Source organism: Nerophis ophidion, linkage group LG14 (assembly GCF_033978795.1).
Source record: "Nerophis ophidion isolate RoL-2023_Sa linkage group LG14, RoL_Noph_v1.0, whole genome shotgun sequence".
Lineage (NCBI taxonomy): Eukaryota > Metazoa > Chordata > Actinopteri > Syngnathiformes > Syngnathidae > Nerophis > Nerophis ophidion.
Window position 1 is genome coordinate 49,723,093 of NC_084624.1, and position 15,452 is coordinate 49,738,544.

General features: G+C 39.2%; 1 protein-coding gene across 1 annotated transcript in view; it reads left to right on the top strand.

Annotated features, from left to right (window-relative positions):
* Window positions 1-15,452, top strand: part of LOC133568977 (sodium/potassium-transporting ATPase subunit alpha-2-like) — a 73,066-nt gene that overhangs the window by 48,672 nt on the left and 8,942 nt on the right. The window contains exon 10 of the mRNA XM_061921143.1: window positions 2,770-2,879. Coding sequence (XP_061777127.1) covers window positions 2,770-2,879 — 110 coding nt within the window. The remainder of the gene's footprint in view (window positions 1-2,769; window positions 2,880-15,452) is intronic.

Consider the following 15,452-nt stretch of genomic DNA (forward strand, 5'->3'; position numbering starts at 1 on the left):
GACAAAGAAGAAGTCTGTAGAATTTTCTTAAGGCTAAAAAATACGACGACAGTGTCGAAGTTGTTTTTATTTGTGCTTTCATTTTATTGACAGTTTAGTTCAGAAACATCTTTATTATTAGTTTACTTGTTTTAGCAAATAATTGTAGGCAAACATATTTTTCGCCAGTTATTTATGAATCCCTTCTTATGCAGTATATTTGGTTAGTACTTATTTTTCTAATCAGCCTGACATAAAGTTTTTGTGTTAAATAAATAATAATCCTTGTGATTAGCATGTTTTCATAAAATTCATAAGGTTGTAAACTGTTTGTAGGTTAAATATAATCATTTAATATGATTAAAATTAAAAGTAAGATTACTAATTCTGTGTCAATATTTCAGAGGTCCAAAAAGGTTGAGAACCCCCGGTGTATTATATTTAACATTAATCAAACTTTGTACATTAGTTGTATGTAACATGGTATATTTTGTTATATTTAACGTTGTATATAAAGTTTTACATATGTTGTATTTAACATTGTATACAAAGTTGTACTGTTTGTAGCGTGTAAATCAGAGGTGTCAAATGTACAAACAGGTTTTATCCGGCCCGCGGGATGAGTTTGCTAAGTATTAAAATGAGCCAGAATTTTTTAATGACATAAACTGCAGTTTTAAATGTGTCCACTAGATGTCGCAATAGCAATTATTTGGATCTTTGTAGCTGATGCTACAAATGTGAAACAATACAAAACCACATGTTACTGCACCAGTCGAGGAAAATGAGCAAACTACATAAATAAAATCCTGTAATTTGAATTCTATATTCTTTTTTTATCTTGATAGATTGAAAATTAACACCAGTGAGTTGACTGATGAACATTATCACATCATTTATTCAGAAAGTATTAATAACGACAAAAAAAGAAATAATACTATTAACTCCAACATGTAAGTGTAAAAAACAACAGCAATATTAAAATTTGTACAATTTTCAGAACGTGCTTCTTCTATTTTTAAACAAAAAACAATCTGAATTTGTTTTTATTTTTAAGTTATCGTGCTGTGATTTTACCAGTCCGGCCCATTCGGGAGTAGATTTTTCTCCATGTCGACCCGATCTGGTGTAAATGAATGAAGGCAGTGCCAATAATCGCTACAAATAATAAACATGATTCCGAATTTCTTCTGCTATATAACAACCACAAATTGCAAGATTTTTTAAAAATGTATATTTTCATTAGGGATGATGTTTAAGAAATTATCGATTCCGATGCCATTATCAAATCCTCCTATCGAACCGATTCCTTATCGATTCTCTTATCGAATGCAGATAGGTTGTTGTATGTGGAAAAAAACACACAATACTTGGCTGAACAAAAACTCACTTTTGGCAGCCTCCACTTATATTTGTTCGGAAAAAAATAAAATAAATAAATAAATATTGACTGTTAGTGCCCCTTTAATTGGGTCACATGAAAACAATTAATGCAGGGAAGACCCTGCATCAATTTTTATTATTTATAAGACAGAACTGGAAACTCTGGAGTGGTGTAGGCTACAAGATACCATTAACGTTATCAGACACATACAAAAAGGCTAACGTTACCGTTAGCCACTGACTATGCTTAGGTAACGTTTGTCTAGCGTTCCTGGTTGACATAAGAGGTAATGTTATTTTAGCCTAAAGGCTACAAGTGAGCAGATATGGAAAGTAACCGGCAACAGTTAACGTAAGTTAGTCACAGGGATTATCACTGGGACTGCAGGTTGAAGCAGAGGAAGAGAGGCGTGCTTCGTCATCTCTGTCGCTGCTTCTCCACGTGTCAAAGACACGACACATTTCTCTAATCTTCAGGTTATGTACGACCTGAACATGTTTCAACATGTTTGTTGTACTGCTCCCTTTACAGGAAGGCGAAGCCTGGCAATAATTTCAGATAGCCGTTTCCTCGCCGTATTTCTTAGTAAAGTGAAGCCATGCCTTGGAGCGTTTTTTTGTCCGGTCCATTGTTGTTGCTGCTTCTGTATCTGCCGCCGAAGGACTGAGCTACGTCATTTCTTGTGAGGTGTCACAGGACATTTCCTGTGACACGGGATTTGTTCCCAGGGATTCGAATAAAGAACCAAACCTTTTTATTTACTATAGTGGCTTCGATAACTGGAACCGTTTCTCAAAAAGGGATTCGAACCCATTGAATCGGTTTGGTTCTTATCGAACAATCGGGAGAACCGGTTTTCAAACATCATCCCTAATTTTCATACTTTAAAAAAATTAGTTATTGCAGCCTACAGGGCTGGACGGACCTATAGCCATCCATCTAGCTGTCTATATCTACAGTATATTTGATCTCTAGTATGTATGCCTATGTACAGTCGCTATGTATAGCTACAGTTGGGTGCAGGAATGCTATGATGATGTATCTGGCTGAAATTAATTCATAAAACAGCGCAGACTTCTCACCAATATGTCGCTTGGCATGTCGAGCACTCTGCAGAGCACCAGACTGAAATGAAAAATGAATGCAGGGTGCCAGCACCAAAGCGAAGGTCATTTCTGGAAAGATTACTCGAAAAGGACGGGATATGCGATCTAAACAGCTCTAACGCCGTGTTCAAAATTAAATCATTGTCATTCTTCAAATTGGTGAAATGAAAAATCCACATCAAAGATGTTGTGTTACTTAGCTGCTGTACTGACAGCGCACATATTGCAGGAATACACTTTTAGAAGAATCATCATGAGGAGAGGAAAAAACAAACGCTCTCGCTGACATTCTTCTTGCAGGTTCGTGTTTTGACAAGAGTTCTGCGACTTGGTTAGCCTTGTCCCGCGTGGCTGGCCTGTGCAACAGAGCTGAATTCAAAGCTGGACAGGACAAAGTGGCCATCTTGAAGGTAGAAGCAAACACTCCAGTAAAGTTTCAACCTTTGGAATAACAACCCCTCTGTTGGAATATCTCTCTCTCTATATATATATATATATAAAGTTTACATACACTTGTAAAGAACATAATGTCATGGCTGTCTTGAGTTTCCAATCATTTCTACAATTCTTATTTCTTTGTGATAGAGTGATTGGAACACATACTTGTTGGTCACAAAAAACATTCATGAAGTTTGGTTCTTTTATGAATTTATTATGGGTCTATTAAAAATGTGAGCAAATCTGCTATCGATTAGCATTAGCAATTTTACACGGCAAGTTCGACGCCTCCAAATTTGGTTAAAAAAATTACAACTTAGAAACATGTTACAAACAGCTGGCGCATAATAAGCACAATACTTAGAGTGTAAATGCCTTTTAGGACTCCACAAAAGAATCGACTGTCACATTAAACTTAATGGCAAATACTACTTTCCGGTTAAATGCATTCACTAAGTCTATGCACTACTGCCGTCTAATGTCTTGGAATTGCAATTACAAAACCCAAAACCAGTGAAGTTGGCACATTGTGTAATTTGTAAATAAAAACCGAATACAATGATTTGCAAATCCTTCTCAACTTATATTCAATTGAAGATACTTAACGTACACACTGAGAAACTTTTTTTTTTTTTTTGCAATTAACCATTAACCTAGAATTTAATGGCAGCAACAAATTGTAAAAAGGTTGACACAGGGACATTTTTACCTCTGCGTTACATGGCCTTTCCTTTTAACAACACTCAGTAAACATTTGGGAACTGAGACCAATTTTTGAAGCTTTTCAGGTAGAATTGATAAAAAAGTTAAAGTACCATTGATTGATTGATTGATTGATACTTTTATTAGTAGATTGCACAGTTCAGTACATATTCCGTACAATCGACTACTAAATGGTAACACCCCAATAAGTTTTTCAACTTGTTTAAGTCGGGGTCCACGTTAATCAATTCATGGTAAATGATTGTCACACACACACTAGGTGTGGCGAAATTATTATCTGCATTTGACCCATCACCCTTGATCACCCCCCGCGCCCGGAAATCACTTTTGGTGATTTAACCCACAATTTTAACCCTTGCTGCTGAGTGCCAAGCAGGGAGGTAATGGGTCCCATTACCTCTTCATTCTCTGAACCTTTTGATGATACTACGGACCGTAGATAGTGAAATCTCTAAATTCCTTGCAATAGCTGGTTGAGAAATGTTTCTCTTAAACTGTTCGACAATTTGCTCAGGTATTTGTTCACAAAGTGGTGACTCTCGCCCCATCCTTGTTTGTGAATGATTGAGCACTTCATGGAAGCTGCTTTTGTACCCAATCATGGCACCCACCTGTTCCCAATTAGCCTCTTCACCTGTGTGATGTCCCAAATAAGTGTTTGATGAGCATTCCTCAATTTTCTCAGTCTTTTTTGCCACTCGTGCCATATTTTTTGAAACATGCGGTGGGCATCAAATTCCAAATGAGCTAATATGTCCAAAAAACCCAAAGTTTTCCAGTTCGGATGTTGATAAATGGCTTTTGCTTTGCATAGTAGAGTTTAAACTTGCACTTACAGATGTAGCGACGAAATGTAGTTGCTGACAGTGGTTTTCTGAAGTGTTCCTGAGCCCATGTGGTGATATCCTTTACACACTGGTGTCGGTTTTTGGTGCAGTACCGCCTCGAAAGTCATGGGCATTCAATGTTATGTGCAGTGATTTCTTCAGATTCTCTGAACCTTTTGATGATATTACGGACCATAGATCAGTGGTCCCCAACCACCGGGCCGTGGCCCGATTGGTACCGGGCCGTGGCCCGATTGGTACCGGGCCGCAGAAGAATTTTTTATTAAAAAAAAAATATAATAATATTTTTTATTAAATCAACATAAAAAACACAATATACACTTACAAATAGTGCACCAACCACAAAAAACTCCCTTTTTCAAGACAAAAACGTCCGTTTTTCATGACAAAGAATAAAAAAGAAAAAAAAAGGACACCCCCGCGGGACAAATTATTTAGCGGATACAAAAAGGTTGGGGACCACTGCCATAGATGGTGAAATCCCTAAATTCCCTGCAATAGATTGTTGAAAAATGTTGTTCTTAAACTGTTCGACAATTTGCTCACGCATTTGTTCACACAGTGGGGAAACTCTTTCCTCCCTTGTTTGTGGATGACCCATCAATTCATGCCAATCATGGCACCCACCTGTTCTCAATTAGCCTGCTCACCTGTGGGATGTTCCAAATAAGTCTTTGATGAGCATGCCAGAACTTTCTCTGTCTTTTTTGCCACTCGTGCCAGCTTTTTTGATACATATTGCAGGTATCAAATTCCCAATGAGCTAATATTTGCATAAAACAACAATGTTTTGGAGTTTAAATATTAAATATCTTGTCTTTACGGTCTATTCAATCGAATATAGGTCGAAAAGGAATTGCAAATCGTTGCATTCTGTTTTTATTTACGATTTACACAACGTGCCAACTTCACTGGTTTTGGGTTTTGCATATGGAAAATCTACTATATAATAATACGGTACAGTCAAGTACTTGCAAATGACACAGAAGTGTAAGAAAAGCAAGATAGTGAAGTGAATTATATTTATATAGCGCTTTTCTCAAGTGACTCAAAGCGCTTTACATAGTGACACCCAATATCTAAGTTACATTTAAACCAGTGTGGGTGGCACTGGGAGTAGGTGGGTAAAGTGTCTTGCCCAAGGACACAACGGCAGTAACTAGGATGGCACAAGCGGGAATCGAACCTGCAACCCTCAAGTTGCTGGCACGGCCACTCTACCGACCGAGCTAAGATAACAACTGGACAGCACAGCTCAGTGTTAAATGTTAAATATATTTATTTTTAACAATTGGGAATTTTCAACACATTTGAACACACATTTATGTGCTGTTCAGTGCCGGTATTTATTCCCAGATACTTATAATTGGTACCGTGGGAATTCCAACGTGAAAGGTACATTTCTATGCCTGACACACAAGGCAATTGGAGCGCTGACGCTTTGTCCAACTGCGAGACATGTTTACCATTTGTAGAACATTAACAAATTATGCTACATCCGATTATAAATATTGTTCGAAAATTAGTCATTTCAAAGACCGTTAACATTGGCTCTCGTGCGGCGCTGTGAGCACTACAGGTGTACCCAGCCAATTAAAAAGACATTTTAACGGCGTACTTTTACACTTGGTCGACACTTGAATGTAAGCATCAGCTGGGAGCGATTATGCAGCAGAACGACTCTTAACAGAAGTCTATTATTAGGATCTAAATAGCACTTTAATGGAGTCGGTCGAGTGTGCCTTAATTGCTTTACATAATGCTGTAACATCACTTCCTTCAATAACATGTCTTCTTATACGTGGGTAATAGGCTTAGTGGAGAATCTGAAGGAATTATGTTGTCAAGGCATGAAAGGGCAGCCTCCACTATTTAATAATACTTTTGAGAATTGTGTCTGAATAACAAATAAAGCCTAAAAAAAATAAAACATTGAGGAAATTCTGAATAATAAAGTAAAATGTGTTGTAAACACTAGCATAGCAATGTAGTGCGAACGTTCCATTTTAGCGGCAACATCATGCTAAGTTAATAATAATAATGGTACTAATTAGCTTTATTGTCTCCGAGGGGCCAATTTAGTGTTAACAATCAACCTGTCCCCAGGTGAATGTTCTTAATGTCTGTCTATCTGTGTTGGCCCTGTGATGAGGTGGCGACTTGTCCATGGTGTACCCCGTCTTCCGCCCAAATGCAGCTGAGATTGGCTCCAGCACCCCCCGCCACCCCAAAAGGGACAAGCGGTAGGAAATGGATGGATGGATGTCTCCGAGGAGAAAATGGTTTTGGACATCAAGGCACCGCGTTTTACATACCGTATTTTTCGCACTATAAGTCGCAGTTTTTTTCATAGTTTGGCCGGGGGTGCGACTTATACTCAGGAGCGACTTATGTGTGAAATGATTAACACATTACCGTAAAATATCAATTATTATTTAGCTCATTCACGTAAGAGACTAGACGTATAAGATTTCATGGGATTTATGGACTAGGAGTGACAGATTGTTTGGTAAACGTATAGCATGTTCTATATGTTATAGTTATTTGAATGACTCTTACCATAATATGTTAGGTTAACATACCAGGCACCTTTTCAGTTGGTTATTTATGCCTCATATAACGTAAACTTATTCAGCCTGTTGTTCACTATTCTTTATTTATTTCAAATTTCCTTTCAAATGTCTATTCTTGGTGTTAGGTTTTATCAAATACATTTCCCCCAAAAATACGACTTACACTCCAGTGCGACTTATATATGTTTTTCTCCTTCTTTATTATGCGTTTTCGGCAGGTGCGACTTATACTCCGGAGTGACTTATACTCCGAAAAATACGGTACATACATGCACTGTATTGCCAAAAGGATTTGGCCACCCATCGAAATGATGATAATCATGTGTCCTAATAACCTGGCCCAGTGTATAAAATCAAGCACTTAGGCATGGAAACTGTTTCTACAAACATTTGTGAAAGAATGGGCCGCTCTGAGTGATTTCCAGCCTGGAACTGTCATAGGATGCCACCTGTGCAACAAATCCAGTTGTGAAATTTGCTCGCTCCTAAATATTCCAAAGTCAATTTTATTATAAGAAAGGTGAAGAGTTTGGGAACAACAGCAACTCAGCCACCAAGTGGTACATAAACCACGTAAACTGAAAGAGAGGAGTCAGCGGATGCTGAAGCGCATAGTGCAAAGACTTTCTACACAGTCAGTTGCTACAAAGCTCCAAACTTCATGTGACCTTCCAATTATCCCACGTACAGTACTCAGAGAGCTTAATGGAACGGGTTTTCATTCCCGAGCAGCTGCATCTAGCCATACATCACCAAGTCCAATGCAAAGCGTGGAATGCAGTGGTGTAAAGCATGTCGCCACTGGACTATAGAGCAGTGGAGACGCCTTCTCTGGACAGATTAATCACGCTTTTCCATCTGGCAATCTGATGGATCAGTCTGGGTTTGGAGGTTGCCAGGCTGAGGTGGGTAGAGTAGCCAGAAATTGTACTCAAGTAAGAGTACAGTTACTTTAGAGATTTATTACTCAAGTAAAAGTAAGGAGTAGTCACCCAAATATTTACTTGAGTAAAAGTAAAAAGTATGTTGTGAAAAAACTACTCAAGTACTGAGTAACTGATGAGTAACCTGTTTGTTTAATGATTACGGCAACAAATAATGCACAAAAACATAAAAATAGCAATGAGCAAATTCAGAGCCAGGAATATCTCTTAAGCAACTAAAACAATAATATATATTAAATAATAGTACATTAAAATAAAATGAAAAAAATGGCACATTGAGCCACAATAACTTAACAGCACCATAGCCTCAGTAGGCATTCATTGATTTGATTGATTGATTAACACATGTATTAGTAGATTGCACAGTACAGTACATATTCCCTACAATTGACCACTAAATGGTAACACCCCAATAAGTTTTTCAACGTTTATCAATTACTTAATAAATGACCAAGTTGAGGTGATCTACCTCATATATACATATACATACACACACATCATATACATACACACACATATCATACATACACACACATCATATACATACACACACATATCATACATACACACACAAATCATTTATACACACACATATCATATATATATATATTTATATATATATACATTTATACATACAGTATATAATTTATATTTATTTATTTTGCCGTTTTTGTTCACATGTTGAAGGTGTTTTAATGAATATACATGCATGTTTAACATATAGATTCCTATCTTTCATGAAGACAAGAATATAAGTTGGTGTATTACCTGATTCTGATGACTTGCATTGATTGGAATCAGACCTTCACGTTTTCAAATGGAGGAGAAAAAAAGTTCCTCTTTTCTGTCTAATACCACATGAAAGTCGTTGGTTTTTGGCATCTTATTTGTCCAGCTCCCATATTCGTTTTTATAGACTTTACAAGAAATACATTGGCGGCAAACTCCGTAGCTTGCTCGCTTGTTTGCGCTGGCTTTTGGAGACTCTTATTTTGTTAACGCAGGCGCGATGGAGCGGCACTTTTATTGTGAAGACAGGAACTGTGCGATCAGTCTTTAGGCTTTTGACGGGAAGTACGGTTGAAATAAAAAAGTGTCTTTTTTCCTTTACACTTTTGATTGATTGATTGAAACTTTTATTAGTAGATTGCACAGTACAGTACGTATTCCGTACAATTGACCACTAAATGGTAACACCCCAATAAGTTTTTCAACTTGTATAAATCGGGTCATGTGACCGCCTGGCTCTGTTTGATTGGTCCAACGTCACCAGTGACTGCATGTGATTGGTGAAACGCAGGCATGCGTAGTTCCTACTTTGAAGCTCTGTCATTAACCAAAACAAACATTAATAGACTGATAAAAAAAAAGTAGCGAGTAGCGAGCTGAATGTATATAAATGGAACGGAGTAAAAGTAGCGTTTCTTCTCTATAAATATACTCAAGTAAAAGTAAAAGTATGTTGCATAAAAACTACTCGTAGAAGTACAATTTATCCCAAAAGTTACTCAAGTAAATGTAACGGAGTAAATGTAGCGCGTTACTACCCACCTCTGTTGCCAGGAGAACGCTACTTTTCGGACTGGATTGTGCAGAGTGTGAATATTGGTGCAGGATACATGGCCCCATTCATTCTTTCCTTAACACGGTTCAATCGTCCTGTCTCCTTAGCAGAAAAACAGCCCCAAAGCATGATGTTTCCACCCCCATGCTTCACAGTAGGTATGGTGTTCTTGGGATGCAACTCAGTATTCTTCTTCCTCCAATCACAACGAGTTGAGTTTATACCAAAAAGTTCTATTTTGGTTTCATCTGACCACATGACATTCTCCCAATCGTCTGCTGTATTATCCATGTATCCATTTTGGTATAAACTCAACACGTCGTGTTTGGAGGAAGAAGAATACTGACTTGCATCCCAAAGACACCATTTCAGCTATGCCGGGAACGGCATAGCTCAGTTGGTAGAGTGGCCGTGCCAGCAACTTGAGGGTTGCAGGTTCGATTCCCGCTTCTGCCAACCGAGTCACTGCCGTTGTGTCCTTGGGCAAGACACTTTACCCACCTGCTCCCAGTGCCACCCACACTGGTTTAAATGTAACTTAGATATTGGGTTTCACTATGTAAAAGCGCTTTGAGTCACTAGAGAAAAGCGCTATATAAAATATAATTCACTAAAATATAATAATTCACTTCCCATTCTGTCTCTCACAGTTGAAGTGTACCTATGATGAAAATTACAGACCTCTGTCATCATTTTAAGTGGGAGAACTTGCACAATCGGTGGCTGACTGAATACTTTTTTGCCCCATTGTAATTGTTGAAGCTTTGAAAGTGGAATTCTTTCCCATTCTTGTTTTATGTAGTGCTTCAGTCGTTCAACAGTCCGGGGTCTCCGGTGTCGTATTTTATGCTTCATAATGCGCCACACATTTTCGATGCGAGACAGGTCTGGACTGCAGGCGGGCCAGGAAAGTACCCGCACTCTTTTTTTACGAAGCCACGCTGTTGTAACATGTGCTGAATTTGGCTTGGCATTGTCTTGCTGAAATAAGCAGGGGCCATGAAAAAAATGGCGCTTGGATGGCAGCATATGTTGTTCCAAGACCTGTATGTACCTTTCAGCATTAATGGTGCCTTCACAGATGTGTAAGTTACCCAAGCCTTGGGCACTAATGCACCCCCATACCATCACAGATGCTGGCTTTTGAACTTTGCGTCGATAACAGTCTGGATAGTTTGCTTCCCCTTTGGTCCGGATGACACCATGTCGAATATATCCAAAAACAATTTCAAATGTGGACTTGTCAGACCACAGAACACGTTTTCACATTGCATCAGTCCATCTTAGATGATCTCAGGCCCTGAGAAGCCGGCGGTGTTTCTGGATGTTGTTGATAAATGGCTTTCACTTTTCATAGTAGAGCTTTAACTTGCACTTACAGATGTAGCGACGAACTGTATTTAGTGACAGTGTTTTTCTGAAGTTTTCCTGAACCCATGTGGTGATATCCTTTAGCGATTGATGTCGGTTTTTGATATACCGTATTTCCTTGAATAGCCTCCGGGGCGCTAATTAATTTAAAACCTCTTCGCACTCCTGCGCTTATTCAAAGCGTGCGGTAAAAGTAAGCAGGCGCTAATAACTTTAAAACCTTTTCTCACTCCTGTGCTTACGAATGGTATGCAGTAAAAAATTGGTTATGATACAAAAAAAAAACAAAACGAAATTTTTCTGCGGCCACGGCCCGGTGGTTGGGGATCGCTGCTCTACAACATGTCATCGCGCCCACTTTTACACCATGCTATCTGCGTGCCGGCCGGACGCATGCATTTCGCTTCTTCTCATACGAGATTGCAATGCATACTTGGTCAACAGCCATACCTTTTACAGTGATTGTTGTGATATAAACAACTTTAACACTCTTAATAATATGTGCCACACTCTGTGAACCCACACCAAACACATTTCTGGAGAACATTGGCTCTGTAACACATTATAAACGCAACATAAGAATTACCCATAATGCTGTGCATCCATGACTCTTGGCTATATTATACACGCGCCCCTAACCCCGCCCACCTCAACCGACGCACGGGGGGGGGGGTTGTTGCTACCGATGTATAATATAGCCAAGACTCATGGATGCACAGCATTATGGGTAATTCTTATGTTACGTTTATAATGTATTACAGAGCCAATGTTCTCCAGAAATGTGTTTGGTTAGGGTTCACAGAGTGTGGCGCATATTAAGAGTGTTAAAGTTGTTTTATATCACAACCATTAGCGTGATATGTATGGCTGTGGAACAAGACCCCTGGTTTACACATAGTAAAAGCAAAAAAAAAAAACTTCCGCCATTTTGAAAAAGCGTCACTCATGATGTCACGAATATGACACGGCGGTAAAAGTAAGCATGCGCTTATTAATTTAGGGGGAGAGTTTGACCCGGTAGTAATTCAAGGCAGGCGTATATTACATACCCGGCGGCTATTCAAGGAAATACAGTAGTGCCATCAGAGGGATCGAAGGTCACGGTCATTCAATGTTGGTTTCCGGCCATGCCGCTTACTTGGAGTGATTTCTCTAGATTCTCTGAACCTTTTGATGATATTATGGACCGTAGATGTTGAAATCCCTAAATTTCTTGCAATTGCACTTTGAGAAATACTGTTCTTAAACTATCGGGCGGAAGGCGGGGTACACCCTGGACAAGTCGCCACCTCATCGCAGGGCCAACACAGATAGACAGACAACATTCACACTCACATTCACACACTAGGGCCAATTTAGTGTTGCCAATCAACCTATCGTGGTAGAAAATGGATGGATGGATGGATGTTCTTAAACCGTCTGACTATTTGCTCACGCAGTTGTGGACAAAGGGGTGTACCTCGCCCCATCCTTTCTTGTGAAAGACTGCGCATTTTTTGGGAAGCTGTTTTTATACCCAATCATGGCACCCACCTGTTCCCAATTAGCCTCCACACCTGTGGGATGTTGCAAATAAGTGTTTGATGAGCATTCCTCAACTTTATCAGTATTTATTGCCACCATTCCTAACTTCTTTGTCACGTGTTGCTGGCATCAAATTCTAAAGTTAATGATTATTTACAAAAAAAAAAAAGATTATCAGTTTGAACATCAAATATGTTGTCTTTGTAGCATATTCAACTGAATATGGGTTGAAAAGGATTTGCAAATCATTGAATTCCGTTTATATTTACATCTAACACAATTTCACAACTCATATGGAAACGGGGTTTGTAAAATCATCAGCGCCGAGGTTGACCCCAAACACAAGTCAAAAGTGGTAAAGGAAATGCTAGATCAGGCTAGAATTAATGTTTTAGAATGATCCGACTCAAACGTGTGGACAATGCTGAAGAAACAAGTCCATGTAAAAAAAACAACACATTTAGTGGAACTGCACCATTTTTGTCAAGAGGAGTGGTCAAAAATTCAACCGGAAGCTTGTGGAATGTGGATGGCTACCAAAAGTGCCTTATTGCAGCGAAACTTGCCAAGGGACATGTAAGCAAATATTAACATTGCTGGATGTATACTTTTGACCCAGCAGATTTGGTCTCATTTTCAGTAGACCCAAAATAAATTCATAAAAAAACCAAACTTCATGAATGTTTTTTGTTACAAGTACCGTATTTTTCAGAGTATAAGTCGCTCCGGAGTATACGTCGCATTTGCTGAAAATGCATAATAAAGAAGGAAAAAACATATATAAGTCGCACTGGAGTATAAGTCACATTTTTGGGGGAAATTTTTAAAATAAAACCCAACACCAAGAAAAGACATTTCAAAAGCAATTTAAAATAAATAAAGAATAGTGAACAACAGGCTGAATAAGTGTACGTTATATTAGAGGTACCCAACCACCGGGCCGCGGCTGGATTGGTACCGGGCCGCAGAATAACTTTTTATGAATTTAAATTTTTTTATAAAAAATTTTTTTTTTATTACAATTAGTGCACCAACCCAAAAAACCTCCCTTTTTCATGACAAAAAAAAAAAAAAAGAATCCTCCCCCCAGCGTGAATGAGCTAAATAATATTATTTGATATTTTACGGTAATGTGTTAATAATTTCCCACATAAGTGGCTCCTGAGTGTAAGTCGCACCCCCGGCCAAACTATGAAAAAAAACTGCGACTTATAGTCCAGAAAAATACGGTATGTGCTCCAATCACTCTATCACAATAAAATAAGAGTTGTAGAATCAATCAATCAATCAATGTTTATTTATATAGCCCTAAATCACCAGTGTCTCAAAGGGCTGCACAAACCACAACGACATACTCTGTAGAGCCCACATAAAGGCAAGGAAAACTCACCCCAGTGGGACGTCGGTGACAATGATGACTATGAGAAACCTTGGAGAGGACCGCATATGTGGGCAACCACCCCCTAGGGGATCGAAAGCAATGGATGTCGAGCGGGTCTAACATGATATTGTGAAAGTCCAATCCATAGTGGATCTAACGTAACCGTGAGAGTCCAATCCAAAGTGGATCCAATATAGTAGCGAGAGTCCCGTCCAAAGTGGAGCCAGAAGGATGGGAAACTCAAAACAGCCATGACATTGTGCTTTACAAGTGTATGTAAACTTTTGATTACGACTGTATATCAGGTAGTTATGAAATCACATATTACACTCCCCCTACCTTATTGCAGTTTTCCAATATTGCACTCCTTATTATTGCATCCGGTTATTACAGTACTTTTCTATAATTAAGTGTTAAGAATTAGCTTATTTGCAGAATAAAAATGATGAAACCTAACATCTTCCAGGTCTGCAGGTGGCTTACAGTCGGAGAAGCTTTGCTTTAAGACGTTTAGCGAAGCCTCGTAACCGGTCAGTGGCATCTACAGTACATGTCCATGAAAAAGGAGTTTTTTTTTTGTTTTTTTTTTTCAAAACCAGTGTAGCAGCCCTTCCAAACATCTAAAAGCATCGAGATGGAATTTCCTTCATCTGTTTATTCATTCATGGAAAAACAAGGACAAATGTGGGCAAGCATGCGTCCTTGTTGTGCTGCTGTTCATGAATGAATAAACAGCGACCAAAAGTCATCTGCTGTCGCGCTTTGACCCCCTTCTGTGCCTTCCCTCCAGCCCGCGCTCTCATTTTCTATGTCGTATATGAGCTCCAACAGGCCGGCGCACATTTGAATGCATTGTTGTGTTTGGAGATGCTAAGATGTGCTATCGCATATATTTGCAGCTGAGAAGATTGTTCACAGGTTGTAAACAAGACAAACACCTCCGCCAATTCTTTCAATCTTTATCCTCAATTACTAATAATTCAAATCAAATCAAACAACTTTGTTAGTCCCTTGAGGGGGCAATTCAATTTGAGCAGCGCACTGAAAAAAGTCAGTGTTTAAAAACAAGAAAAAAATATATACAAAAATGAGAGGTATTTTTTTTTTCTACCGCTTATTCCCTTTCGGGGTCAACCTATCCCCAGGTGCATGTCTTTGGAGGTGGGAGGAAGCCGGAGTACCCGGAGGGAACCCACGCATTCACGGGGAGAACATGCAAACTCCACACAGAAAGATCCCGAGCCTGGATTTGAACCCAGGACTGCAGGAACTTCGTATTGTGAGGCAGACGCACTAACCCCTCTGCCACCGTGAAGCCCAAGTCCAAAGACATGCACCTGGGGATAAGTTGATTGGCAACACTAAATTGGCCCTAGTGTGTGAATGTGTCTGTCTATCTGTGTTGGCCCTGCGATGAGGTGGCGACTTGTCCAGGGTGTACCCCGCCTTCCGCCCGATTGTAACTGAGATAGGCGCCAGCGCCCCCCGCGACCCCGAAAGGGAATAAGCGGTAGAAAATGGATGGATGGAGAGGTATTTTACTTGAACCAAGCAAAATTATCTGCCAGTAGAACAAGAAAATTCGGCTCGACAAGACTTTCCAAAACAAGTAAAATT